The following is a 27,543-nucleotide window of genomic DNA, read 5'->3' as shown; positions in this document are numbered from 1 at the left end:
GAAGGTTCCTAGATTTCTTTCACAATCCTGAGAGCAATTCAGGGTCTAATTGCAAGGAAATGACCTGATGAAAAATTTCACTTGCTAAGCTGATGTACTTATAAGGTAGAGATGTGATAGTTGCTCTTGGATACGATTGTGACTAAATTCAGCCTTTCAACAACTCCATGCTACTACCTCGGCATCATCATTTTAAGCTGCTTCCTGGAGGATCAGGGGAGCCCTTAGCTCTGGCACAGCGGAAGAAATGCAAGCCTTGTTTGGGCTTTGGGGTAAATACTTGCAGGATTTAGGTGTTCTAGTGGACGTTGCAGGTTGCCCCATAACATTTTTGGAAACCTTCAATAATTTTACTTAGCGTTCTACTGGGTCGCTCTTTTGTATATGGACATCCAAATTTTCAGTAGTAAAAAGTGCTTGAATTGGTATAATGGGAATGATTTAACCGAGACACCCAAATGAGGAACTGTGGCTAAATGAGGAAAACAATAGTTGAAGTAGTCATCGAGATGATCTGTGGTGAAATGTCACTACTCTGCAAAACATTCAGATTTCACTGTCTCTTTTTTGTGTCCCACAGAAATGAGATGTATACACCAACACCCAAAACACAACATACTGTCACGAAAAGATCTAACCACACATCAAATGACATCTAATATTTGCTTTTATACTCCGACCAACGCTGTTGAATGCTATTACTGTGAAAGACTAGGGCTTTAATGAAGATTTGATTCACAGTTACTTCATATATATTTACCTGGCTGGAAGTACATATAACACTGGCATTTCAAGCTTCACAATGATTTAGGACCATATTTTCAGCCGGGCCGACAAACAACCCTCCCTTCATGCTTATTCAAGTATTGGGTCCAGGAATCCCCTTTGGGGAAAGAGCAAGACAAAGCCCCCACATGAAGGTGTTTACACCTGTATGTCCAACGGGTGTATACAAAACTGGCCTCTAACACACTCACATAGGGAGGGAAGAGTTAAACTGAATGGCCCTTAAATGCTATCATGAATAGCACTTTAATTAGCATCTACTTCTTTTTTGTACAAAGGTCCTTGTTTTACACAGAAATGCAACTTTACAATAGTCCGGCTAAACCAACAGTTTGTCAAGATGGCAATGATTATGTTTCTTCTAGCCCTTGTATGCCATGCACTTAGTAATGGTTTTCACAATAAACACTATTTTTACCTTGATTATTAATATAATCTCAGTCACTTTGGAAATTTGGATTTTGTTTAAGAGCTGAGATTGTCTCTTACTACTTGTTAATTCTCGTATGTGCCACGACTGGAAATCTCTTCACATCTTGAAATAAAGTATTGGCTTAATCATAAAATAATGCAGTAGATGAGATATTTAACAATAATTATTTATCCATGAACTAGATATTTCTAGAAATGGAGGAATTCAAATCTTTCTTACCCAAACATAATGTCCAAGCAAATTATCTTCAGGCGCCCATACAACTAGAAATCCTGACTCAATGACTCTTGGTTGAAATGGTATTTTTACTATTTTGGGGTTATATCATTTTTTCTATTAGGCTGGCAAAAACATGTATACAGATTTTTTGTAATCAAATTGTTATTTAAAAGAGTTGCCCGTGCATCTTCAAAATGCTTTAAACTGAAGTGCCAGATTCCAACTGAATTCAGATTTTCTATCAGCTTACTTAATAGTGTGTGAATATATATAGGAAGAAGACATGCATATATATGCCCACCGTGTACTGTTAGCTAAACAAAAAAGCCACAGGATTACTGCTTTTTTGAAGTGTTTTATAAAATACAGAATTTTTATGAAACTATTTTAAATAATCACAGTGCTTAAATCTGAAAACTGGGCAGTGTTTTGGCAACCCAACTCTTCTTAGGAAATTGCAGATGTGCACACACTAGAAACACATTGTGCCAACACAAAAGAAAAACCCTCCAAAAGACACACAAGTAGTAAACTGCAAGGCAATGAGCAATGTTTTGAAGGAATATGCCTAATGAAGAACATTAAAGTGTAATAAGTCACTCATGAGCCAAGTTCGTACAAATACTTAAAATGAAAATCTCTTGCTAAAGCAGCATTAAGTACAAACACAAGAAAGGAAGTGTCAACCTATTTACTTTCTCATATAAGCTCTATAAGAGCCACAACAATCTCTTTACTCTATCAAAGTCATAGCAAATCCTGTTCAAAGTTGTAGCAAATTTTGTTCTTTGCTAATGCAACGTCTAACATAACTAGCTGAACAATCTACATAAGCAAGTTAGCAGATTTACTGGATTAACTAAAATGAGCACCGCCAACTCATGAATTGCCAAGATAAAACACTTTTCTTCATGCTACACTGATGTGACGTGATGTATTGGTAATATACTCAAAATCAAGAAGATTTGAAATTAAGAAGCTGTCACCATCAAGAATTACTGAGAGCAAAATCTCTGGAAGAGAATCAGTTGAAAATAACCTGCACTTTCAAAACAGCTCTCTTAGAAATGATGATGATAATGATTTTATAACGTAATATTAGTAAAATGGATGTAATGGGAAATAAGTTGTGTTTCGTGAATGCGCTTCACCTACATCAATCTATAGATAGCATATCTGGTATCAAACTCCTCTTCATTGTGCTAAAGGTAAGAATCATTTTAAATCTGGTAAAAGAAATGTTCCTCTTGCTAAGGAAAGATAATATACTTCTACAAATTTTAAAGATCTCAAATGTTGAGACAAGTTCTGTACTAAGGTTTCCTGTTTCCCCTCAGGCCTAAGACAGGGTTTCGCTTTATTGTCAAGACACTGCTAACCCTACTTCTGACTGACAAGTTCAGCTAATCGGGACCAAATGTTTTTCTGAAAATTTTTTTTCTTCTTTGTGTTTCATGCTTGTATCATGCTGCCTTGGTACGAGGCAACCATAAAAATGGAACTTTCGGGTACAACTGTGTCGTATTCAACTATATCCATAATTAATGAACAATTGACCTCAAAAGTTGTAAGCATGAAGTGCATGGTCAGTCATAAACATGGACCAAATCGGGTTATCTGCTCAGTTGGTGAGTAAAAAATTGGCTCTGTCAAGTCCTGAAACTAGAATTCTCATCTAGTCTGATATGCGCTCTGAGAGGGGAAATCACAAACAATCATAAGTAAAGCCACTTTGGAAAGCAGTTAAAACAAACTACCAAAAACGAGTTTGCCAGTCTAGAAATTAACGTTGGCTTAACCAGGTTTGAATTGCACAAAGAACGAGCCAGTGGACTTCCCATTCTTTGCAGTTCCTTCGCCTCGTGAGTCCATTACCTTTCACAAAGAAATTTTAACTATCAAACTTGTCCATAAATTTTGCCGCTGAGGGTGAAACCATCCAGTTAGCATATACACTATCATTTGCATATCTTGAAAACACAGAGTTAGTGCCATCGAATCTTGTGAGTGGTACAGGACTCTCCTCGGGCCAGTTCGGGTATGACATGCCTAAAAATGAAAACAGATAATTTTTTCTGCACTGAAGAACCAAAACTTCATGTGCAGACAGTAAGGCCCTTGGCAAAACTCCTTTAATGGTAAATGAAAAAGCTGGCTTTTATGCCAAATAAATGGATTGTTTTTGCCTCAAGGTTCTGAAAAGCAGTCATGCTGAAGGGCAAAGACCCTTAAAAAAGCACCAAGTGCTGCTCTAGTAAAGTAATTCCGCAGAAGTTACCAATTTTGTTCATAAGAGCTCCCAACTATCATCAAAACCTTACTATTTCTATGCTGATTCAAGTAACGGCACATTGATGCCTCGATATGCTATTGCAACAAGAGGTTTTTGCAGGACAAAAAGGAACCTATAAATCTAATGTCTTCATCGTCATGGAATATCTAGATACTTTTGCTTAGTCCAAGACAAAGCGGGTACAATCTCGAGACTAAATAATAGACTAGTCCCAAAGCCATTTGTGAGTATTAGATTCAACATGCAGAAAAATGGATAGTTCTCGACTTCAAAATATTTTCATACTAAAGAATTCCAAAAAAATTAAAAAAAATAAATAATCTAAAAAGTCCCAGGATCTGTGCAATTAATCAAGAAACAAAAAGTAGGAGTTTTGGCAAGAACCATATTTACTGTCTATCTCACCACCACAATACAATAGAACATGTTCTGTTTTAAAACACTGCTACAGATTTTAGTGCTGGCTGATTGATGACAGTTGTAATGATAATATGATACCCAAAGGATGTGAAAACAGCAGAACAGTTTTGTTTTCCAGAGGGGCCATCACCGGTTCTGTTTTCAGAAAGCTCTAAAGCAGCAGTCACTTTCTCCTAATTTCTGCACAGTGCAAATTGAGCCCAAATTCCATCTCATGCCAATATAAGCACAGACCTTCACCCACAAACCTCTCACTTGTGTACAAGAGCTGAGGTTGCGGAATTCATCTGGATGGCCCAAAGATTTTTAAATTTAACTGGGCTATAATATCAAATTCAGCCATCTTTTTTTGTAAAAAAAAAAAAACAAATGCCTCAAAAAATCCAGATTTACTCAAGCAGTTAAATCAGAGGTGCATTAACCCAAAATACTTAAATTACTCCCAACCCTTCACAAGAGTATACTTTGATTCATTCATTTGTTAACCATTTCCTATATACCCTGAGAGTACTTCCCTGATCTATTTTTTTCCTGTATCTACTTTGTAATTTAACTTATTTTCACATCCTTTCTCAAACACAGTTGCAAAATGCCTAAAGTATGAACCTAATGCAAAGTTTGACATTTACAAATAAAAAAAGGCTTCCAAGCAAACTTTGATTGGTTTCACTCGGACCAGAAACACTCTTTAAAGGGTTACAGAGTGTGAGGACAGTGCAGAAGGAAAAATCATGGTTTGTGTTGCTAGAATCTAGTAAATGCATGTGAAATTCTACCATAGAGTTTGTTTTCAATCCATGTGGAAGGAAGGGTTCGAGGGAGGGGAGCATTATTACAGTCCACGAGGGGTGTCTCCTCTTCGGAGAGGCCGTCATCATAGAGTAAGGAGTCGGATGGGGTGGAAGCAGCAAGATCCAAGTAGTCCTGTTGAACAGACCGATGAGAAAAGTCAGGATACAGGCACCCCAAAACCTTCTACACTCACCCTCCCTCACCCCCACAGCACTTATGTGCACATCCGTATTTCATTTATTTAATCTTACTGTCTGTTTGTCTGTCTTCCCCTCTGCACATCCTATTTCATTTATTTAATCTTACTGTCTGTCTGTCTTCCCCTTCAGACTTTATGCTCTTTGTGGGCAGGAAATGTGTATAAAACTGTTTACTGTTTTATTGTACTCCCCCAAGTGCTTAGAACAGTGCTTTGTATGCAATAAGCGCTCAATAAATATGACAATGAATGCATGAACATGTCTACCAACTTTGTTCTACTGTAGCCTCCCAAGTGCTTAGTACAGTGCTCTGCACACAATTGCTCAATAAATAGTAATAATTATGGCATTTGTTAAGCACTTTCTACGTGCTAAGAGCTGAAGTAGATGCAAGATAATCAGGGTGGACACAGTCCCTGTCCCACGTGAGGGCTCACAGTCTTAATCCCCATTTTACAGATCAGATAACTGAGGCACACAGAAGTGAAGTGACTTGCTCAAGGTCACACAGCAGATGAGAGGCAGAGCCGACATTAGAACTCATGACCTTCTGACTCCCAAGCCCGTGCTCTATCCACTATGCCATCATGCTTCTCTAGGACTGATTAACTGATTGAAACATGAGGGTTGTTTAGGTCAAAAACGCAACATTTTCTTGATCTCCTTCCTTTCAATACGGACTATTTGGCAACCTGTGTGTTTGGAGAAACATCAAGTTCCTTAAAAATGTGGCGCATCTGTGTCACTCCTATTTTAGCATTTGCTTGTCTAGTAATGTCATAAGCCCACCAAAGATTTTCTGGATGTATTAGGCCTTTCTTAGGCCATAGATAGCATGCCACAATCCAGTTCTTAGCCTTTAATGAGTGGGGCTTGTATTTTTTACATCAAGTATCCAAGCAAGGAGTAATTTCAATTTGCACAAACCCACCATTTTCATAATTCAGTGACTTGATAATACCCTCAAAATGCAGTAATTATGGCATCTGATCCTGAGTTGTAATGCGGAGGGTTGCCACCAGAATTAGAGTGCTGTCAGAATTAGGACAGTTTTTTGCTGTTTGTTTGTTTGTTTTTTCAGAAAATCCAATTTTGTATTTAAATGTCTACTGTGTTCTGCCTTAGTGTTGGAAAAAATGTCACTACACAAACGTATATTTTGTACAGTAATATTTAAAGATATGTAGTCTTTGTGGGAATATAAATACCTCCTGTAATTATGCAATTGAGATTTTTTTTAGTCAAAGCATATCAGAAATTCCTAAACTGGTTTCTGTTATGCCACAAAGTCTTATTTAGGTTTGTTTTGCTTTTGGGAAGTCTTTATGTAGGCATCTCCTTAGTGGTTGCTTGAGAAATGAAGAGCTATCTGGTTGGCACGCTAAAAATCTATCTCTCTCTCTTCTTCTCATTTAAAAGTCATGCGCTAACCGAAGCAATATATTCCTAAATCAGGAAGTTGGAAATCCGAAAGAGGATATTCCCTCCAAATGTACAAATGCTGTTGGATCTCTTACAAGGTGTCACTCAAATTAGTCAGTCAGTCAATCCTATTTATTGAGTGCTTACTGTGTGCAGAGCACTGTACTAAGCTCTTGGAGAGTACAAATAACAATATAAAAACATATTCCCTGTCCCAAATGAGCTACATTCCCTTTGTCAAATCCACCTGATTAGAGATCAGCATCTCAGAATTTGGTTTACTAAGGACTCACCCTACTTTTCACCATCATTTTCTCTAGTTCTTTGCTAATCTCTGCAAAGGTTGGTCTCTTATCTGGTTCTTGCTTCCAGCACCGCAACATCAAATTGTACCTGCAATGGAGAGAGTGAAAGATAAAAAGAGGGCTGCCTGAAAGGGGCTTTCTCAAAATAGGGATCCTGTAGCCAAAGTAGCTCCAACCATCAGGAACTCCAAGTATTGTAATTATTTATAGTACCAGAAATGCATGTCTGTATGTATTTTTATATTTCTTCAGCTACTGACCAAACAGCCTCATAAACAATGGGTTTAGGTGAGTAATCCACCACCTCTCCAACCCCAGATAATATTTTCAGCTGCCAGTGATATAATGGGCAGTTTTCTGCAGTATTTTGGGAGTTCTTTTTAAGTTCTCAAAAGGTACTTTGGCTCTGAAATTCAGTCATGCTGGATCCCGATTTCCACTGGATTTCTTGGTCTGCACCCTTTCCTGGAGTCTTCCTGTTTCACTAACTCAGAACAACTTAATTTTACAATAGGCTTACTTTTCATTTTAAACTGCCCTTAGGAAGCAGACGTACGCATGAATTTGAACTGGAACCCTAGCACATGGAAATTTTGAGTAACTAAAAGACTAACTTTATTAAAGGACAAAAAAACAGAGCCGACAGCTGCTAGGAAATCGAAATGTGGACCCATTTATGTAACGCACAATGTGAGATTAAAATTCATAAAGAGCATTTGTTGCAGTCTCTCGTTGTCATTCCTTAGCATTTAATCGACAACTACTGCCAAGATGGTCGTGTCAAAATCAAGAGCTTGTTATACTCATTTTAGGAAATATTTCATTTGCACCCTCAAATTCAGGAATTCAACCATACTGCTGAATAAAGTGATTACTTACATTTCCTCACTGCAGTTTTCAGGTCTCTCCATTCTGTAACCAGTTTTCAGGAGGTTAAAGAGTCGTTCTGGAGCAATCCCAGGATAAGGGTTACCACCGAGGGTCACGATCTCCCAGAGTAGAACACCAAATGACCACCTGAAGGCCAAATGGAGCACATGTACTGATTTCAATTCTTAACTTTTAATATGCTAACCCCGTCTTGGCTCCTACATGTCGCAGTACACTTTTCCTTCCATGCCTCTGAGGACATTTTTGGTGTACGAACGTTTCTGAGAGTGACCCAGCTCTACAGTCTAAGATCTTCCACTTGGACAGGGCAGTGACCGGGCCGACTATCTTGTATCTACCCCAGTGCTCAGTAAAGTGCTTTTAAATACAATACTTAATACAATACTTAAATACAATAATCATGATAATAAAATACTTCAAGTTCTTGCACACGGTTTCCTGGCTAAACAGCATAATGTAATAATGAGTTAGACCACGGGTGATTCCATGACAGTGTTGTCTCTTAACACTGATAAGAGCATGAGCTTGGGGAAGAGTACAGTGGTACTTATTGAACACTTACTTTGTGCAGGGCACTGAGCAAAGTGCTTGGGAGAGTACAGAACAAAATAATAATAATAATGATGGCATTTGTTAAGCACTTACTATGTGCACAGCACTGTTCTAAGAGCTGGGGGGGGATACAAGGTGATCAAGTTGTCCCACGTGGGGCTCACAGTCTTAATCCCCATTTTACAGATGAGGGAACTGAGGCTCAGAGAAGTTAAGTGACTTGCCCAAGGTCACACAGCAGACAAGTGGTGGAGCCGGGATTCGAACCCATAGAGTTGGTCAACACATTCCCTACACACTATGAGCTTACAGTCTAGAGAAGGAGACAGACATTAATATAAACAAATCACCTAAGTGCTGTGGGGCTGGAGGTGGGGTGAATACCAAGTTCCCAAGGGGTACTTAAATATCCATTCTAATGCTTAAGGATATCTCCAACTTTTCCCTCTACAGTCCTAATTTTTCCTCAAGTAATCCATTAGTGATCTCTCATCCATTAATTTATCAAACCCTTCTTGAAACGTCATATTTTTGGCTTGAACAGCTTCTTGTGGTAATGAATTCCATATGCTTATTACCTGTTTTGCAAAATATTTCCTTCTATTTTCACGTTTCAGTGTGCCTGATAATAATAATAACGGTATTTGTTAAGTGCTTACTATGTGCAAAGCACTGTTCCAAGCGCAGGGATAGATACATGGTTATCAGGTTGTCCCACGTGGGGCTCACAGCCTTAGTCCCCATTTTACAGATGAGGTAACTGAGGCACAGAGAAGATAAGTGACTTGCCCAAAGTCACACAGCTGACAAGTGGTGGAGTCAGGATTCGAACCCACGACCTCTGACTCCAAAGCCCGGGCTCTTTCCACTAAGCCGCACTGCTTCTCTAATCACTGATCTCTGTGTTGTGGGATATTGTGAACAATAATTGTAGGATCTGGTGAACAGTAACTCCGTATCCGTCCAATCTGTGCTCTTCCTGACTGTGTAGATTACAGTCCTTCCCAATGTGAAAGCCTTTCTTTCCCCCTGGTCACAATGGCTGCTCTCTTTTGTATCATCTCCCGACTGTATTTTGAGCTTCCTGATGTGTGGCCACCAGAACTGTTCCCAGAATTCTAGTTGCAGAAGCAAGTCGGTTTCATTTATTGACAAACTATCAATCAATCAATCAATCGTATTTATTGAGCGCTTACTGTGTGCAGAGCACTGTACTAAGCGCTTGGGAAGTACAAGTTGGCAACATATAGAGACGGTCCCTACCCAACAGTGGGCTCACAGTCTAGAAGGGGGAGACAGAGAACAAAACCAAACATATTAACAAAATAAAATAAATAGAATAGATATGTACAAGTAAAATAAATAGAGTAATAAATATGTGAAAATATATACATATATACAGGTGCTGTGGGGAAGGAAGGAGGTAAGATGACTTTTATTCCAGTTCCAACCTCTTTCTGATGATACCTGGTATTTGTTTGGTCTTCTAGGTGTCACCTAAGGCCTCATACTGGCTTTACAATGTCATGGTTAGTTGAAGGGTGACTGGAGTACAGTGCTCTGCACACAGTAAGTGCTCAATAAATACGATTGAATGAATGAATGGAGACTTTCTGTACTCAAAAAAGTTGGTTTTCCTACACGAGCCATCCTTCACAACATTACATGCTTCTTCTAGCTACAGATTCTAACACAGAGGGTCAGCAGTTTGCTAAGACCATCAGCTCTTAGTGCCTCAAGAGAATTTCCATTTCCGATCCCAGCATACCGATACTGGGCAATGCTTTAAGATGCTATGGAGTGGGGCACGGAGGGCGGAGAAGGAGATGTGGAGATAATGGAGCAATATCAACTAAAGTAATGATGGCAAGTCAGCAACTCGCTAACTTCAGGCATGATGGCACCATTAGGAAATTAGTGGAAATGGAACGTGCCAACTCCGCTATATCGCACTCTCCCAAGTGCTCAGTACATATGTGCTCTGCACTCATTAACGCTCAATGAGTATCACTGATTGAATGTTTATTTTTCATCCCGATTTGCATGTAATGGATAGCCCGTAGCAGGATTCATATGCTGATCCTTTAATGAGAAGAATTCTCTTTTTAATAATAATAATAATAATAATAATAACAATGATGGTATTTGTTAAGCGCTTACTGTGTGCCAAGCACTGTTCTAAGCCCTGGAGTAGATCCAGGGTAATCAGGTTGTCCCCCGTGGGGCTCACAGTCTTAATCCCCATTTTACAGATGAGGTAACTGATTCATGGAGAAGTTAAGTGACTTGCCCAAAGTCACACAGTCAATAAGTGGCCGAGCCGTGATTAGAACCCACGACCTCTGACTCCCAAGCCAGTGCTCTTTCCACTTAACCATGACTCCCCTACCCTCGCCTATATTTGGAGGATTTCTGTTATGTACAAAAAAAATAGTAACAAAGTAATGAATGAACTAATATCATCATTATATTATTATAACATAATAATAATTAGGGTATTTATTAATCACTTACTATGAGCCAAGCATGGTACTAAGCTTTGGGGTAGATACAAGATAATCAAGCCAAATACAGTCTCTCACACTGTAAGCAGGAGGGAGAAGCAGGTATCAACTCCCCATTTTACAGATGAGGAAACTGAGGCACAGTAAAGTTGAGTAACTTGCCCAAGGTCACACAGCACGCAGGTAGCAGACCAGAATTAGAACCCAAGTGTTTTGATTTCCAGGCTCTGCCACTTGCATGATTCCAGCCTGTTATTTGCCTGCTGTGTGACCTTGAGCAAGTTGCTTAACTTCTCTGGGCCTCAGTTTCCTCTTCTGTAAAATGAGGATTCAATACCCATTCTCCATCCTCGTCTGCTTCTTTTGAGAAGCAGCGTGGCTCAGTGGTAAGAGCATGGGCTTAGGAGCCAGTGGTCATGGGTTCAAATTCCGGCTCCGCCGCTTGTCAGCTGTGTGACTTTGGGCCAGTCACTTCACTTCTCTGTGCCTCAGTTCCCTCATCTGTAAAATGGGGATTAAGATCGTGAGCTCCACATGGGACAACCTGATCACTCTGTATCCTCCCCAGCGCTTAGAACAGTGCTTTGCACATAGTAAGCGCTTAACAAATACCAAACTTATTATTATTATTTCTAGACTGTGAGTCCACTGTTGGGTAGGGACTGTCTCTATATGTTGCCAACTTGTACTTCCCAAGCGCTTAGTACAGTGCTCTGCACACAGTAAGCACTCAATAAATACGACTGATTGATTGATTGATTATTTAGACTGGGAGCCCCATGTGGAACAGGGACTCTGTCCAACCGATTAACTTACAGCTACCCCAGTATTTTGAACAGCACTTGGCACATAGTAAACACTCGAGTACCATAAAAATATGTTTTTCTCTAAAGTTTCCACTTCATATTTTTCCTCCTGCTTGCTACTCTAATGCAGGTTCTTACCCTGGTAATCAGAATCCCCAGACCTGTACTATCCCACTCCCTGCCACCGTCTTCCTCAGGGTGGAAGAGACTGTTTGCTCTTTTTGGTTTGTTTTCCTGCCTTCAGGCTGTATTTGCTCTTGAATATGTGCAGCAGCTTCAGATGTTTACAGACCCCAGAGAACCTTCGGACATATAAATGAGGTAAAATGTAAAAAAGGTCTGTGAATGATAAAAGCTATTTTACAATATTTTTCTCTGAGTTGTTAATGAGGGAGGAAGGTAAGGAAGAAGAGGAGGAGGAGGAGAGAGAGAGAGAGAGAGAGAGAGAGAGAGAGAGAGAGACAGAGACAGAGACAGAGACAGAGAGAGAGAGAGAGAGAGAGAGAGAGAGAGAGACAGAGAGAGAGAAAACAGGAAAAGACAAATAAGAGCCTGTGGGTTGGCACTGTCCTGTGTGTCTGGCCTTCACCATAAAATGCAAAAAGATGTGTTGAGGTTGGGTGGAAAAATCACAGACCCTCAAAACTCAAATATTGCTAAAACAAATCACAGCCAAATACCAACATATCAAAAATGTAATTCTCAGGGGGGGAAAATAAGCTGTTGCTGAGAACTATTTCAGCATTCTGGAGCAGATTCAAGAGCATTAAATTGGCTTAACAAAAGTGGTTTCGTCACAATCCATATTTCTAAAAAATGTCACCATCCCTATGTTTGCCAATTAAAGTGAGCATTTTTGGATCACCTTCAACTTGTGAATGTATTCATATAATTCAGTCAGGCTTTTCTTTAGATTTTGCGTGTGACTGGAGAGTTTATTTTTTTATTTTCACATTCTCATTGCCCAGAAGGTGCTACATCCAAAGACGCCATGTTACAGCCTGACTCACACTCGCACCAATCACCCAGACTCAGGAAGCCATCCCGGACAGGGTTCCTCAGACCTGGTAATGCTCTTAAACATTTCTGAAGCAGTCAAAGTGGTCATGAATATTTTCAAAGTGAGGACTATTCTCTAAGGAATCATACCTAAGCAGGGCACTTATGCCATGATGCTAATTATATGCTCGTCCCCAGATGGCTTTTTTTAGCATTATGATGCTCAACTGACGTTGTCACTATAAATCCTCCTGAATGTGTGATTTGCTCATTTTGTGCTCCCTAAAATACTGAGCACAGTGCTTAGCACTCAGTAGGCGGTCAGTCTATCCAGTCTCACAGAACTTATGTACATAGCTTTATATTAAATATTGCACATTATTTATTCATATTAATGTCTGTCTCCCCCTCTAGACTGTATGCTTGTTATGGGCAGGGAACATGTCTGCCAATTCTGTTCTACTGTACTCTCCCAAGCATTTAGTACAGTGCTCTGCACATAGTAAGTGTTCGATAAGTACCACTGATTGCTCAATAAATACTACCAATGGACCGTAGTCAGCTCCAAAGTTGGAGGAAGTTGAAGAGTGTTACTGGTTCCAAAAATGTCCCATGCATCTTTCACACTCCCTCCCCTTTGATATAAGCTCCCATCTCTGGCATCTTTCTTCCTTGTCTTTTCTCACTGCCCAGGAAATATTACTCTTCTTAATCTCCTTCTTAATCTCCTACCTCTATCCAACAGGTGAAAGGGAAGACATGACTGTACCTCCAGCAGCACAGAAAACTTGTCAACTGTCAAACCTTCCATCAACTAGGTTAGATTGTGCAGATCGGACACCGATACTCTTTCATTCACAACTCACTTCAATACCACCCAGACTTGAAATTTGTGATTGCTTCGATTAAAACACACTGTGTGGTTACTGAATATGTATGAAATGAACACATTATTTCCAGTGAGAGGAAAATAAAAACACACACTTACACATCACTTTGGGTAGTGTAGATATGATCAAAAAGAGACTCAATCGCCATCCACTTGACAGGGATTCGACCCTAAAGGGAACAACCACATTAAAACATTCAAGGAAAAGAGCAATCAAGGGAGAAAAACCTGGCAAACCTGGTTTGGATTTAGCCATGTGACACATGGAGCGGAACATCTAGAAGTCAAGGAAATGATTTCTGAAGGTCCAGTTAGGCTTTCTCCTCCCAGAGGCATTTCAGAAGTGGATCCCTGCTAAAATTGGATTTGTGATGGCCCAGGGCATTCACAGCCTTCTCATAAACGAGGTTGGTTGCCAGGCAATAGAAAAGCCAAATAATAACCAGCAGAATGTTTGTAAGAGGGCAAACAGAGAGGGAATGAGTGAGAAAACAGAGCTATAGTTAGCAATGAAAGTGGATTTACCCATGTAATAATACCAAGAGGGCATTAGAAATCCTGGGAACAATGTAGTATTTACCCTAAATTCGCACTCTATCATGTGTTTTGGGGAACGTAGCCTCCCGGTTCTGGCCCTGCTATAGTTTAGCTGTGAAGTAGAAGTATGGATAACAAAGAAGAAGGCCGGGTCTCTCTTCTCGCCCAACTCCGGGGTTGCGGGGGGGGGGGGTGTCCTCAAAGGTGTCCTGGACCTTCTTCCTGGACTGGAAAGGGGAGCCCACATCCCTCCTCCTTCCTGAAGCCTCAGTCCTTTGGGGTTAATGCACTCAAAATAGTCTACTCAAGCTTGGCAAATACCCAGCTCCCACTTCTAATTGTAGGGAGGGGTTGGCAGGGGGAAGCTAGGAAAAAGCGGGGCGGCAGTGGGGCTCCTTTGTCAGAGGACCAGATCTCATCCCATTGTCACCCCATCCCCTTAAATCATACCCAATGGCCCGGGATTATGAATATTTGCTCAGACTTCTCTGATGAGTAATCCAACCCTGGAACTCCAGTTTGTAAAACAGAAGTAACTCACAGACATGTGAGCAGATTATACTAGCAGCTAATAGAACAACTACGATAGGTTACTTAAACAGTGTACCCTCTCGAGTCTCCTATTTGAAAAAGTTTTTTTTTTAAATTCAGTGCACTGAATTTCAGTTCTGACTTGGGATTCCTTCAAAATAATCTGGTTTTCCAGTTTCTCCAGTGAAACCAGCTTTTCCCATGGAAGCAGTTTTCACTTCGATTGAAATGCAATTTTTTTCCTACTGACTTTTTGCAATAACGATAGTTTCCCTTTAAATTGAACTGATGGAAGGACTCGTTCAGTCAACGGGAAGAATTTCTTCATTTTGCTGTGTAGTCAGTTGGTAACCACAATTTCATATCCCCCTTTAGCTTTTTTGAAATAGCTAGTCATAACCAGAGCCCGGAGGAAGTGAAATATTGACCTTGGTATTTGTGGATGATAAAAGCCTGGCTCCTGGCCACACTGAAAACACATTTTTAAAGTATTCCATTATCTTTGTTCTGTTACCGTCTTTTATCAACACAATGAAATACTAGAACTTCAATGTTTGGCCTACTTTGCCACTGGTGAAGTGCAGTTAGAGACGTGCTAGGGTTAATTGTCCTTTTTACTGATTACTTTCATTCCTTTTTTCTCCCTCTCACAAATTTTTGAATCAGAGTACATTAAGAGATGAGGACTACGATGGACATTGAAGGGAAGAGCCTTAAGAAAAACGAATTTGGTTACACTGAAAAGTCAATGTTAATTGAGATTTTCTCCTTGATTTCTAAGGACAGCAGAAGTATGCACCTCTGAAAATGTAGCTGCCCTGGGAAAGGAAGGGACTCAGCAACTTGTAAAAATTCTGGAGTTTTGGGGAGATCTCCATGCATTTCTCTATTCTTTTAATGGTATTTATTAAGCACTTATTTATGTGCCAGGCACTGTACTAAGCACTGAAGCAGACACAGGTTAAATGGGCTGGACACCATCCCTGTCACGTATGGGCCTCACAGTCTTAATCCCCATATAGCAGATGAGGTAACTGAGGCACAGAGAAGTGAAGTGACTTGCCCAAAGTCACACAGCAGAGATGGGGCAAAGCAGGAATTATAATAATAATTCTGGTATTTGCTAAGCACTTACTATGTGCCGGACACTGTACTAAGAACTGGAGTGAATCGGTTTGGACACGGTCCCTGCCCCACATGAGGTTCCAGTCTTAATACCCATTATACAGATGATGTAACCAAGGCACAGAAGTGAAGTGACTTGCCCAAGGCCACAGAGTAGACAAGTGGCAGAGCTGGAATTAGAACCCATAACCTTCTGACTCTGAGGCCCGTGCTAAAGCCACTGTGCCACTTCCCATAATTAGATTTCAACGTAGGTCTCTCCCCATCTAGGATGTAAAGTCCTTGAGGGCAGGGATCGTGTCTTACCAACTCTCGCACTGCACTCCCCATGCTCTTAGTACAGTGCTCTGCACACAGTAAGCTCCCAATAAATACACTGATTGATTGATCGGGGCTCTCAGGCTGCCTGACATTGGAGCTCACCTCTCCTTGAAGCAAATTTAGCAGCTTTCTGCATAGAATGAGTCACAATCTCCTGTTGATTTTATTTCAGCTTCTTGTTCAGCTAACTGCTATTATTACACAACAAGAAAAAAAAATGACCTTTTCCTCTGAAGAAGCAAAATGAAGAGCTGAAGATGAGAGGTGGATGTTTTTATGGCACTAGATGACCTTCAAAAGTAATAATGATAAAAAAATAAACACTAGCTAAGGATTCATTTGAAGTATTGAAGTATTTTGAAGTATTTTCTTTACAACTGACAGAGAATGAAAGGTTATTTCAAAAGGGCAAAATGTAACTTTTCCCAGGTAACAATGAAAAGGGCAAGGGGTATAAACAGAAAAATAGTAGTGTCTTTCTCCTCCTCCTGATGACTGGCCATGTATAACTACAGCCCTAAGACTTCCTTAAGCTAGTTTCCACAGCGGCTATGTCTCTTGCAATTAGTGAGAGTGAGCCTTATCTGCGTGAGGGCTTCAAGAACCAGTCCTCATTACATGCCATCATGCGTTCTAATCCCAGCTCCGCCACTTAATAATAATGACGATGGCATTTGTTAAGCGCTTACTATGTGCAGAGCACTGTTCTAAGCGCTGGGGGGAGATACAAGGTGATCAAGGTGTCCCACGTGGGGCTCACAGTCTTAATCCCCATTTTACAGATGAGGTAACTGAGGCTCAGAGAAGTTAAGTGACTTGCCCAAGGTCACACAGCAGACATGTGGCGGAGCTGGGATTCGAACCCATGACCTCTGGCTCCAAAGTCCGTGCTCTTTCCACTGAGCCACGCTGCCACTTGTCGGCTGTGTTATTTTGGGCAAGCCACTTAAGTTCTCTGTACCTCAGTTACCTCATCCGTATAATGGGGATTAAGACTGGAAGCCCCACGCGGGACAAACTGATTACCTTATATCTACACCAGTGCTTAGAACAGTGCTTGGCACATAGTAAACACTTAAATACCATCATTATTATGCCAAATTCAGCAGGAGGATCGAGCTTTGAAGGAGCAGCTTGGGCTTTCTCTCCCTCCTTATGATATTCCACATTTTTGTATTTACCTTTTTTTTCTTTTTCTTTTCTTTGTTTGAGGGTCCCCCTTTATCCCAGTGGTCCCCCTTAAGTCTCAAACCCATTTCGTGGACTCCAACTCCAAGAGCAACTCCCACCCTAGGATGACCCGGTCAGTGACTGAGAAACACACCTTGCTCCTCTTGACATAGGAGTCCTCTTCGTACACATCCCGGGACAAGCCAAAATCCGAAATCTTCATTTTACGTCCTTCTGCCACCAGCACGTTTCTGGCAGCGAGATCACGATGAACCAGCTGAGAAGAAAAAATTGTAGTTGAACCCGAGCGGGGATTATCCCTAAGGAAGGATCAGCATAAATATCATTTGAATAACAGCTCTATCACCGACCAGGGGAGGATGCCGCATTGGCATGCTACCTTCATTTCCGCAAGGTACTGCATTCCTCGAGAGATCTGCCAGGCGAATGAGATCAAGTCTCCCATCGTCAGTGCCCTCTCATCGGGGTTGTCCAAGTAGCTCGAATTCCGATTGCCATCACTGCCCACGTAACTGGGTCCCACCTTCCGGCTTTCCCTGAGAAAGCTCCGAAGGGAGCCGTATTTGGCATACTCCACAATCAGGTACAGAGGCCCTGGATGCAAAAGAACGGATGTTGGTGAGGTGGATGGGGTGAATGAAGGTGGGGAGAAAAATGAGCTAGGGCCCACTGGAGTAAAAAGGGCTGGAGAAAAAATAACCTTTTAGAATCCTGCAAGACGATTCTATAAAGTCAAATAGCCTACCTCACCCTAAGGGACTGGAAGTGAACAGAGCGAAAACAGTTCCTAGTTGTGGAATATTGAGGTAATGAACAAAAGGTGATCCTCTCAATTAGTGATGATGCACTCCTGTCAGGAGCAACGGATGAACTTCGGACCCGAGATTTTAGGATGCATAACTTGTGGAGAGGAATCGATTCTAGTGCTAATGGTTTGCACGGCCCCGCTCGTACACTCTCATCCCTGCCAATCCCGTTTTCCCTGAGTTCAATGACTGAGCTGTCGGGAAGGGGTGCAGCACACTGCAGAAGGATATGTTAGCCAGCTACAGGCAGAATGGGCAGGTCTCCTGATTTCTGGACCAGTGCTCTTTGCACTGGACCAAAAGCAGAGTTGACAATTCATGATAATGACTTAGAGGAAAGCTATTAAGTATTGTTCTAACCCACGACCAAAAGGAAGATTCAAAAATCCTAATGCTCTCCCTAGTTGGGCTAAGTGTGGTACTATGTATCTTGAGGGGCAGAAACTTAACCACCTGGCTTACGATAATTGTATTTTAACCTTTCAGTTATCACTGAAATATGAAGACATCACCTCTACTCCAAAGAATAAGAGAAATAATTAATGCTAGCAAGTGTACTGGGATTTAGGAATGATCACCAATACATAAAGGTATAATCTTTGACTGTTCTAACCATCCTCATGATTGATAGCGACCCTTTCATCAGCATCATATATTGCATGCTTCCAGACAGTTTTACTTAAACAAATTCTAGACGGGGAAGCAGGACGTTAAGGGACAGATTGTCAATTTTTACTTTATCACTCTGCCGTGCATGGTCTGTATTTATTATACGACATTATTTTCTATTGCAGCTACACAAAAAAAAAGTCCTGATGCATTATTACGTTCATTTTTTAGTGACTGAACAAGACACACAAAATGTGCTGTCTGTCTCAACCACCAAACTTACTCTGCTGGGAGGTTTTTTGAGTCAGTGAATATGGGGCGGGCTAGTACTTTTATCTGAAACAAATCCTACATTGTATTACTCTGCTCAGTTCTTTTCTTTAGGTTGAGAATAGTAACTGTGGTATTTGGTAAATGCTTACTATGTGTCAAGAACTGCATTAGCTAGGGTAGAGACGAGATAATAAGGGATAGTCTCGGCCCCACATAGGGCTCACAACCTAAGTACGAAGGACAGTAGGTATTGAATCATCACTTTATACATGAAGAAACTGAGGCAGAGATCATTTAAGCAATTTGCCCCAAGTCACGCAGCAGGAAAGTGGCAGAGCCGGTATTAGGACCCAGGTCAATGGATTCTCAGGCCAATGCTCTTTTCACCAGTCCATGCTGTAGTTTCCTTGACTCTTTTTGAGAACAACCTAGCTATTTCCCATAAACGAGAGAGCTAGCGTGAATGGACTGGATAAGAATAGATGGTTTAAATGGAATTTCCTGGAGCACTTTCTAATTGTGGGGCATTCTGACAGAGGTATGAGTTCAATTCTATCATCATATCATAAGAGAAGCAGTGTGGCGCAGTGGAAAGAGCACGGGCTTGGGAGTCAGAGGTCATGGGTTCGAATTCCGGCTCCACTACTTGTCAGCTGTGTGACCTTGGGCAAGTCACTTAACTTCTCTGGGCCTCAGTTCCCTCATCTGTAAAATGGGGACTAAGACTGTGAGCCCCAAGTGGGACAACCTCGATCACCTTGTATCCTCCCCAGCGCTTAGAACAGCGCTTGGCACATAGTAAGCGCTTAACAAATACCACCATTATTATTATTATTATACCACATCTGGTGATACTGCATGAAAGTCTGAAAGCAATTATAAAGAAATGCATACCTTGGGCCTTCTAGCCTCCCCATAAAATGGATTATATGAAATTGTTAGGGGCTATCAGCTATTTCATCCTTCTTTTTCGCAGGAAAGCATAATACATGTATTACAGCTAACACACCATATATTTTAGGCAGAAAGCCAAAACTGTGCCTGGGCCCAGCCAGCTAAATAATAGAGTGTGGATGAAAACACAGCTGGCTGAACCAGTCACAGTGCAAACTGAAACACTGTAGCTCTCGCATAAAAAAAGCTCTTTGTGTACATGCTAAAAAAAAAGTCACCAAAACTGCTGAGTGATCAAAAACATCTGTAAAAACAGAGCAACCCATCTTAAAATTATGAAATAACTTCTTTGTTTTAGTTACTTTGGAAAAGGCATGCAAAAGTCAAGAGTCTGTAAAAAAATAAGTTTTTAAATAAAAGCAAATGACGTGCCAAGATGTATTTATAAGCACATATGTGCATGGTATTTGCATATCTATTTATTTATGGAGAGAGACTGAAAGAGTGAAAGGGAGAATACGACTCCGTTCCCAAGCCCTCTAATCTCCTTCTAGACTACAAGCTCATTATGGGCAGGGAATATGTCTGTTTATTGTTATGTACTCTCCCAAGAGCTTAGTATAGTGCTCTGCACAAGGTAAACACTCAGTAAATATGACTAACTGACTGACTCCCATTTTCTCCAAGTAAACTCAGAGACGTTTTCTCAACTCCCTTCTCGACTTTTTCCCCTTGTTTTTCCTCTGGGCCGTGGACCCTTACCATCCTGACTGCAAGCTCCGTAGAGTTTAATGACGTGTGGATGGTTGACCTGTTTCAGGAGGTTGAACTCTGACAGCAGATCACGGAGTTCACTCTGGGATGCATTTTCTGGAAAACAATTGAAAACAGAGCAGGTTACAAGACGATCCCCTCCAGAAGCTCCACCCCATTCATTTCCTGGCAGTCTTAAAAAGAAGAGTCACGCAGAGACACAAAACCCACTTCTATACCGCTGTGTGAAATGCCTATCGCCATTCCAGAAATCAATAACCTAACATCAGCAACCAAATAATCACAAGGATGTGGGGAAGAGGTGAGGCCAATAATAATCATTATAATCACGGTCTCTGTTAGGCATTTATTATGTGCCAGGCACTGTACCCTATATACTGCTGAGTTTTACAATAACTTAAAAAGGGAATCCTTTTTGGTGTTTTGACCTGAAAATAGGATTTATAATCGACCTGCCATCATGACTTCTCTGCCACCCAAATACCCAAACTTCTGAAAAACAAGTGCTTTTGGAAACTATACCTGGGTGCTGGTTTTTGCTCCAGGGTCAAGCAGTGATGGGAGAAGGGAGTCACTGAGCAGTAGTGACCAGTGGCAGCCAAGTCCCGACCCAAGTTGTGTGGAGTTGGGCAGCAGATCACAGGAGTACAGAAGGGAGTAAATTTCCACTCCTGATCTCTCTCTTCCTTTTCCCTTCTTCCTGCCCTGTCCCAAAATGGGAACTCTGCCTAGCCCAGCCCAAATCCCCTAGGATTCTTATGGCATGTGGCAGTCTCAGGGGGCCACAAGCTGCCAAACTTTGGGGCTATTGGGGTTGCCTGGTGGCTAGCTGAAGCCTGGCCTCCTGGAAACTGATGTTGGCAGGATCTTTTGGTGAAATATCAGTTAGGTATTTTTTCTCCTATGCTACCTACATCTCCTGCCATTTACAGCTCTTCAGGAATCATTTAATTTCTCTCCCTGAAAACTATTTATAGCCAGCACTCTACTGTGGTCAAGTACTAATTAAAGAAGTCAAACAACTAAATAAACTATCAACAAATCCTTGTCCTAGCAATTAGTGTGATTCCCTTGACAGCACTTCATTTAAGTCAACTTATTAGGGAGCATTTATGAGGGTGACATCTTTGTGCATAGCACAGAAATTCATTTATAGCTGTGCTATTACTATAAATGCCACTTCAATTTATTAGACTAGAATGCTTAAAATTAAGCTCTATCCCTTGCTGCAATTCATTATTTCTCAGCTAATTGTTATGAAAAGTCAAATGTTAAATCACCTGGAATTAAACCATGTGACTTTTAAATATGTGTCTGGAGATCTGAGCTCAGCCATATTTTTAGATGGCAAAGTCTCTAAAACAAATGAATCCCTAATGTATTTGCCACATCTTTCTGATGATTAGCATTTCCTTTAAAGTAACATGCAAAACGTTATTTTAATGTGGTGAGTCTTCACATCGCAAGGTTAGAAAGAAGTCTGGACTGAATTTAGGTTTAGATCCCTACTGTACATCAACCAGAAAACATTTTAATTACAAATCATTTCTCAGAAACAGAGGAGCAATCTTGTTATGATTGTGCAGATGACAATATACAGCTGCATTTCTTCAAGGCTGCTAAAGTGAAACTTTTTTGAACATCCTGATGTTCTGATCAGGCAAAACCACCCACTGGCAGGTGAAAACTTTGATACAGTTGAGAACATGCATGCTCTGTTCACCCCAAATATGGAAAGAGCTAGAAAAACTCATCTAAATATTGCTGGGCTCATTAATAACAACAATAATAATAATGATAATGATGACTGTGGAATTTGTTAAGTGTTTACTATGTGCCAAACACTGCATTAAGCATTGGGGTAGATACAAGATAATCTGGTCCCACATGAGGCTCACACTCTAAGCAGGAGGGAGCACAGGAATTGAATCCCCCTTCGATCAGCAGATGAGGGAACTGAGACACGGAGAAGTTAAGTGACTTGTCCAAGGTCACATGGCAGATAAATGGCATAACTGGGATTAGAACCCAGGTCCCCTCACTCCCAGACCTGTGCTCTTTCCACTATGCCACGCTGCTTCACCAGGGGACCAGGTCAGGTGAACTTTAAATTTGTGGCATAGTAACAAATAGAAAACTGATGAATAAAAGGAAAGGAAAGTAACTATTGCTCGATAAAGATGACAGCAACAGTCAACCCCAAAGAACGCTAGCACTCAGTGCTTATGAACTGGCAGGTACGGGTTCAGGACTGTGCCCCTGAGTGGAACTAGACTGCTTGAAAATCATCATCATCGTGGTTCTTGCTAAGTGCTTACTATGTGCAAGGCACTATACTAAGCGCTGGGGTAGATACAAGGTGATTGGGTTGGACATAGTCCCTGTCCCACATGGGGCTCAAAGTCTTAATCCCCATTTTACAGAAAAGGAAACTGAGGCACAGATAAGTGAAGTGACTTGCCCACGGTCACACAACGGGCAAGTGGTGGAGGTGGAATTAGAACCCAGGTCCTTCTGACTCCCGGGCCTGTGCTCTATTCATTAGGCCACACTGCTTCACACTGATTCAATCAATCAAACAATTGTATTTATTGAGCGCTTACTGTGTGCAGAGCACTGTACTAAGCGCTTGGGAAGTACAAGTTGGCAACATATAGAGATATATAAAGACAACATATAGTTGTCTTTGATTGATCAAAGACAACTTGTAGAGATAGATCTGGGGACCCCTTCTGAAGAGGCTTCCTCTCTGCGGAGTGGCATCAGTCAGGAGTTGGCTTTGCAATAAGTCAGCTCTTGAGCTCTGGTTTCCCAAACCTTCCCAGAGGCCTGAGTGACCAGCTGGAAACTCTATGCCTGTCTCTAAGGCAAAAACATTTGACTATTATTAATAGTACATAGGCTCTGATGCTGATGAAAGCAACAAAGGCAAAGAATATTTCTATAAGGAGCTGGATAGGATCCTATTGGCTCCAAAATCCGAGAAATTGTCAAGGGAGATTTCGGTACAGTGGGTAATAGTACTGAAACATGGAAAAAACTCTTCAGCCCTCATGGGACTGTGAAGTTTCATGGCAATAGTCTACTTTGCTCTGCAAACATGCCAAATAGCGGCTAGCAATCATCAGCACAAACTTCAGCCTTCCAATCTCAGGCAATGAAGCATAGCAGTGGGTTTCTGGGGCATCATTGCAGCAGACAGAGACTACTTGGGAGATGGTTTGATCTCCTTGAGAAGCAGTGTGGCTTAGTGGATAGACCACGGGCCTGGGAATCAGGAGGTCCTGGGTTCTAATCCTGGTTCCTCCAGCTGTCTGCTGTGTGACCTTGGGCAAGTCACTTCACTTATCTGTGCCTCAGTTTCCTTATGACTTACCTCATCTGTAAAATGAGGATTAAGACTGTTAGCCTCTCGTGGGACAGCGACTGTGTCCAACCTGATTAACTCGCATTTAAACCCAGCACTTAGAATAATAATAATGGCATTTGTTAAGTGCTCACTATGCGCAATGCACTGTTCTAAGCACTGGGGAGGATGCAAGGTGATCAGACTGTCCCACGTGGGGTTCACAGTCTTCATCCCCATTTTACAGATGAGGTAACTGAGGCACAGAGAAGTTAAGTGACTTGCCCAAAGTCACACAGCTGACAATAGGCCGAGCCGGAATTTGAACCGATGACCTCTGACTCCCAAGAGCAGTGCTTAGCACATGGTAAGTACTTAATAAATACCATATTTATTATTATTATTATTATTGAGCAGAGGCTTTGTGGAGATTGGGATTACCAGGAGGTAGACTGGAAAACAGAGACGAGCCATTTATGAAACAACCGATCAGCACAGCAAACAATATGCAAACAATGCAGAAAAGAATACTGGTCACATATCTGTATTTTCAATCCCTCTTGTGGGCATGGGTAAAGCCTCACTGTTGTTGGGCCATCTTCAAAAACAAAAGACAGTTATATAAAAATGTCTACAGATATGTACATACATACATACATTCATTCATATTCATATATCCTTTTAGAAGCATAAAGGCAATTCATAGCATCTTCAGCTTTCCCCTTTATTTGCTTGCATGATTCAAAGGGAGTCCTGGTTTGGATTTCAAACAAAAGAATGGAGTGTTTACCAAGCCAAAGGTGTCTGGGTATGTTGTTTGTCTACAATAGTGGTCAGCCATCATATATTACTGAGAACAGTGGCCCGCACAAGTGTGACCTACTTAAAAACTAACACAGCCAAACCCGATTCACCTCAAATAGAAATAAAATAAACCGTAAACCCATCTGAAGTCTTTTTGAGGCTTCCTCGCTCATTTTGAGCCCAGGCCAGTGGAAACTGTGACTTAAATCATCATCATGGCACTATTTGAATTTCCTTCAGTCGGGAAATCTTAAAATAAAAATAGATGATTACAGGAAATGTAGCCAGACCCCTAGCATTTAGCACCAGGACCTGTCTCAAAACCATCCTTATCCTGAGAATCGGGTCCATCTGTTTATACTTTAAGCCTATTTATCACAATCTTTTGAACTCTGTATGGTACCTTTCAGCATTTTCACAGCCACGGTGGTGTAGCCGGCTTTTCCCTTGAGTCGGAAAGCTGTAGCTTTGACAACTTTCCCAAACTCGCCTTCCCCAAGAGTTTTTCCAAGAACCAGGTTCTTCCGAGGAAACTCCCATTTTGGATCTTCCTGAAGTGAGGGAGTGGAAAATAGGGTAGAGAGAGAGGAAGAAAGAGAAGGGAATTGGAAGAAGAGTAAACTTGTGAAGTGATAGCCAGTGAAATAGTTAAAAAACTAAAAACGAATCACCAGTCATAGAATTGATACTGAATTATAGTTTTCTTATATTTATGAATTCAATAGTCAGGACTTACTTACTTTTCTGTAGTAATTTTAGCTTCTAAAATTCTACCGCCTCAGCCTCCTTGTTGTCCTCCCTGCCTCCCATCTCTTCCCACTCCAGTTCAAACTTCACTTTGCTGCCTGGATCATTTTCCTACAAAAACGTTCAGTCCGTGTTTCCCCACTCTTCAAGATCCTTCAGTAGTTGCCCATCCACCTCCACATCAAACAGAAACTCCTTACCATTGGCTTTAAAGCAGCTTGCCCCCATACCTTATCTCACTGCTCTCCTACTAAAACCCAGCCTGCACACTTCGTTCCTTTATCCTTCGTTTCTTCGTTCCTTAAAAATCTCCAGTGGCTACCAATCAATCTGTGCATCAGGCAGAAACTCCTCACCCTGGGCTTCAAGGCTGTCCATCCCCTCGCCCCCTCCTACTTCACCTCCCTTCTCTCCTTCTACAGCCCACCCCACACCCTCCGCTCCTCTGCCACTAATCTCCTCACCGTACCTCGTTCTAACCTGTCCCGCCATCGACCCCTGGCCCACATCATCCCCCTGGAATGCCCTCCCTCTGCCAATCCGCCAAGCTAGCTCTCTTCCTCCCTTCAAGGCCCAATTGAGAGCTCACCTCCTCCAGGAGACCTTCCCTGACTGAGCCCCTTCCTTCCTCTACCCCTCATCCCCCCTCCATCCCCCACATCTTACCTCCTTCTCTTCCCCACAGCACCTGTATATATGTATATATGTTTGTACATATTTTTTACTCTATTTATTCATTTTACTTGTACATATCTATTCTATTTATTTTATTTTGTTAGTATGTTTGGTTTTGTTCTCTGTCTCCCCCTTTCAGACTGTGAGCCCACTGTTGGGTAGGGACTGTCTCTATATGTTGCCAACTTGTACTTCCCAAGCGTTTAGTACAGTGCTCTGCACACAGTAAGCGCTCAATAAATATGATTGATTGATTGATTGATTTATTGCTAACCTACTCACCGTACCTCAATCTCATTTACCTCGCCACCGATCTCTCTCCCACATCCTGCCTCTGGCCCGGAACCCCCTTCCTCTTCGGATCTGACAGATGATCACTCTCCCCACCTTCAAAACCTTATTGATGGCACATCTCCTCCAGAAGGCCTTCCCCAATATGTCCTTCATTTCCTCTTCTTCCACTCTCTTCTGTGAAACCACTGTACTTGCATCTGCACCCCTTATTCACCCATCCTTCACCTCCACAACACTTATGCACATAGCCATAATTTATTTATTCATAATAATGTCTGTCTCCCCCTCTAGACTGCAAGCTTGTTGTGGGCAGGGAACATTTCTATCCAGTCCGTTATACTGTACTCTCCCCAGTGCTCAGAACAGTGTGGTACACACAATAAGTGCTCAATAAATAAGACTGTTCAATTGATTCTAAATCCACCCTACCATATCCATATCCTCCCTTGACTACTGCATCAGCTTCCTTGCTGGTATCCCTACCTCCTGTCTCTCCCCACGCCAGTCCAAATTTTAGTCTGCTGCCTGGATCATTTTTCTAAAAATACATTCAGTCCATAGCTCCCTCAAGACCCTCTGGTGGTTGCCCATCCACCTCAGCCCCAAACAGAAACTCAGTACTATAGGCTTTAAAGCACTCAATCAGCTCGTCCCCTCCTACCTTATCTTGCTGATTCCATACTACAGGCCGGTCTGTACATTCTGCTTCTCTATGCCAAGTGCCAACTGAACCTCAAATTGTCTATGTTGCCATCGACCCCTTCCTTGCCCGCTTCCTTCCCCCTTCAAATAGACCACCACTCTTTCCACCTTCACAGCCTTATTAAAATCATATCTCTTCCAGAAGGCCTTCCCCAACAAAACCCTAATTTTCCCCACTCCCTCTCCCTTCTGCAGGGAACATGTCTACCAACTCTCCCAAGCGTTTAACACAGTGCTCTGCCCACACTAAGCACTCAGTAAATACCACTGATTGTTATTCACTCCACCCTCATGCCCTCATGCAATTTATTTTAATTTCTGCCTCGCCCTCTAGATTGGAAACTCCTAGAGGGCAGGGTCTACTTTCTCTATTGTATTGTACTCTCCCAAGCACTTAGTACAG

At 41.6% G+C, this 27,543-nt stretch overlaps 1 protein-coding gene across 1 annotated transcript in view; it reads right to left on the bottom strand.

Moving 5' to 3' along the window:
* Positions 1-2,442: 2,442 nt before the first annotated feature.
* The window catches only part of RET (ret proto-oncogene), a 150,911-nt gene continuing 125,810 nt past the window's right edge, over positions 2,443-27,543 (bottom strand). The window contains exons 12-20 of the mRNA XM_038744123.1: positions 25,126-25,273; positions 20,561-20,668; positions 17,596-17,810; positions 17,350-17,472; positions 13,611-13,681; positions 7,750-7,887; positions 6,859-6,958; positions 4,928-5,075; positions 2,443-3,487 (exon numbers count right to left, since the gene is read on the bottom strand). Of these exons, the coding sequence (XP_038600051.1) occupies positions 3,330-3,487; positions 4,928-5,075; positions 6,859-6,958; positions 7,750-7,887; positions 13,611-13,681; positions 17,350-17,472; positions 17,596-17,810; positions 20,561-20,668; positions 25,126-25,273 (1,209 nt within the window). The 3' untranslated portion in view covers positions 2,443-3,329. The remainder of the gene's footprint in view (positions 3,488-4,927; positions 5,076-6,858; positions 6,959-7,749; positions 7,888-13,610; positions 13,682-17,349; positions 17,473-17,595; positions 17,811-20,560; positions 20,669-25,125; positions 25,274-27,543) is intronic.

The sequence above is a fragment of the Tachyglossus aculeatus genome, chromosome 3, assembly GCF_015852505.1.
Source record: "Tachyglossus aculeatus isolate mTacAcu1 chromosome 3, mTacAcu1.pri, whole genome shotgun sequence".
NCBI classification, from domain to species: Eukaryota; Metazoa; Chordata; class Mammalia; order Monotremata; family Tachyglossidae; genus Tachyglossus; species Tachyglossus aculeatus.
Note: the sequence above shows the minus strand (reverse complement) of the source record. Positions and strands in the feature narration are given on the sequence as shown.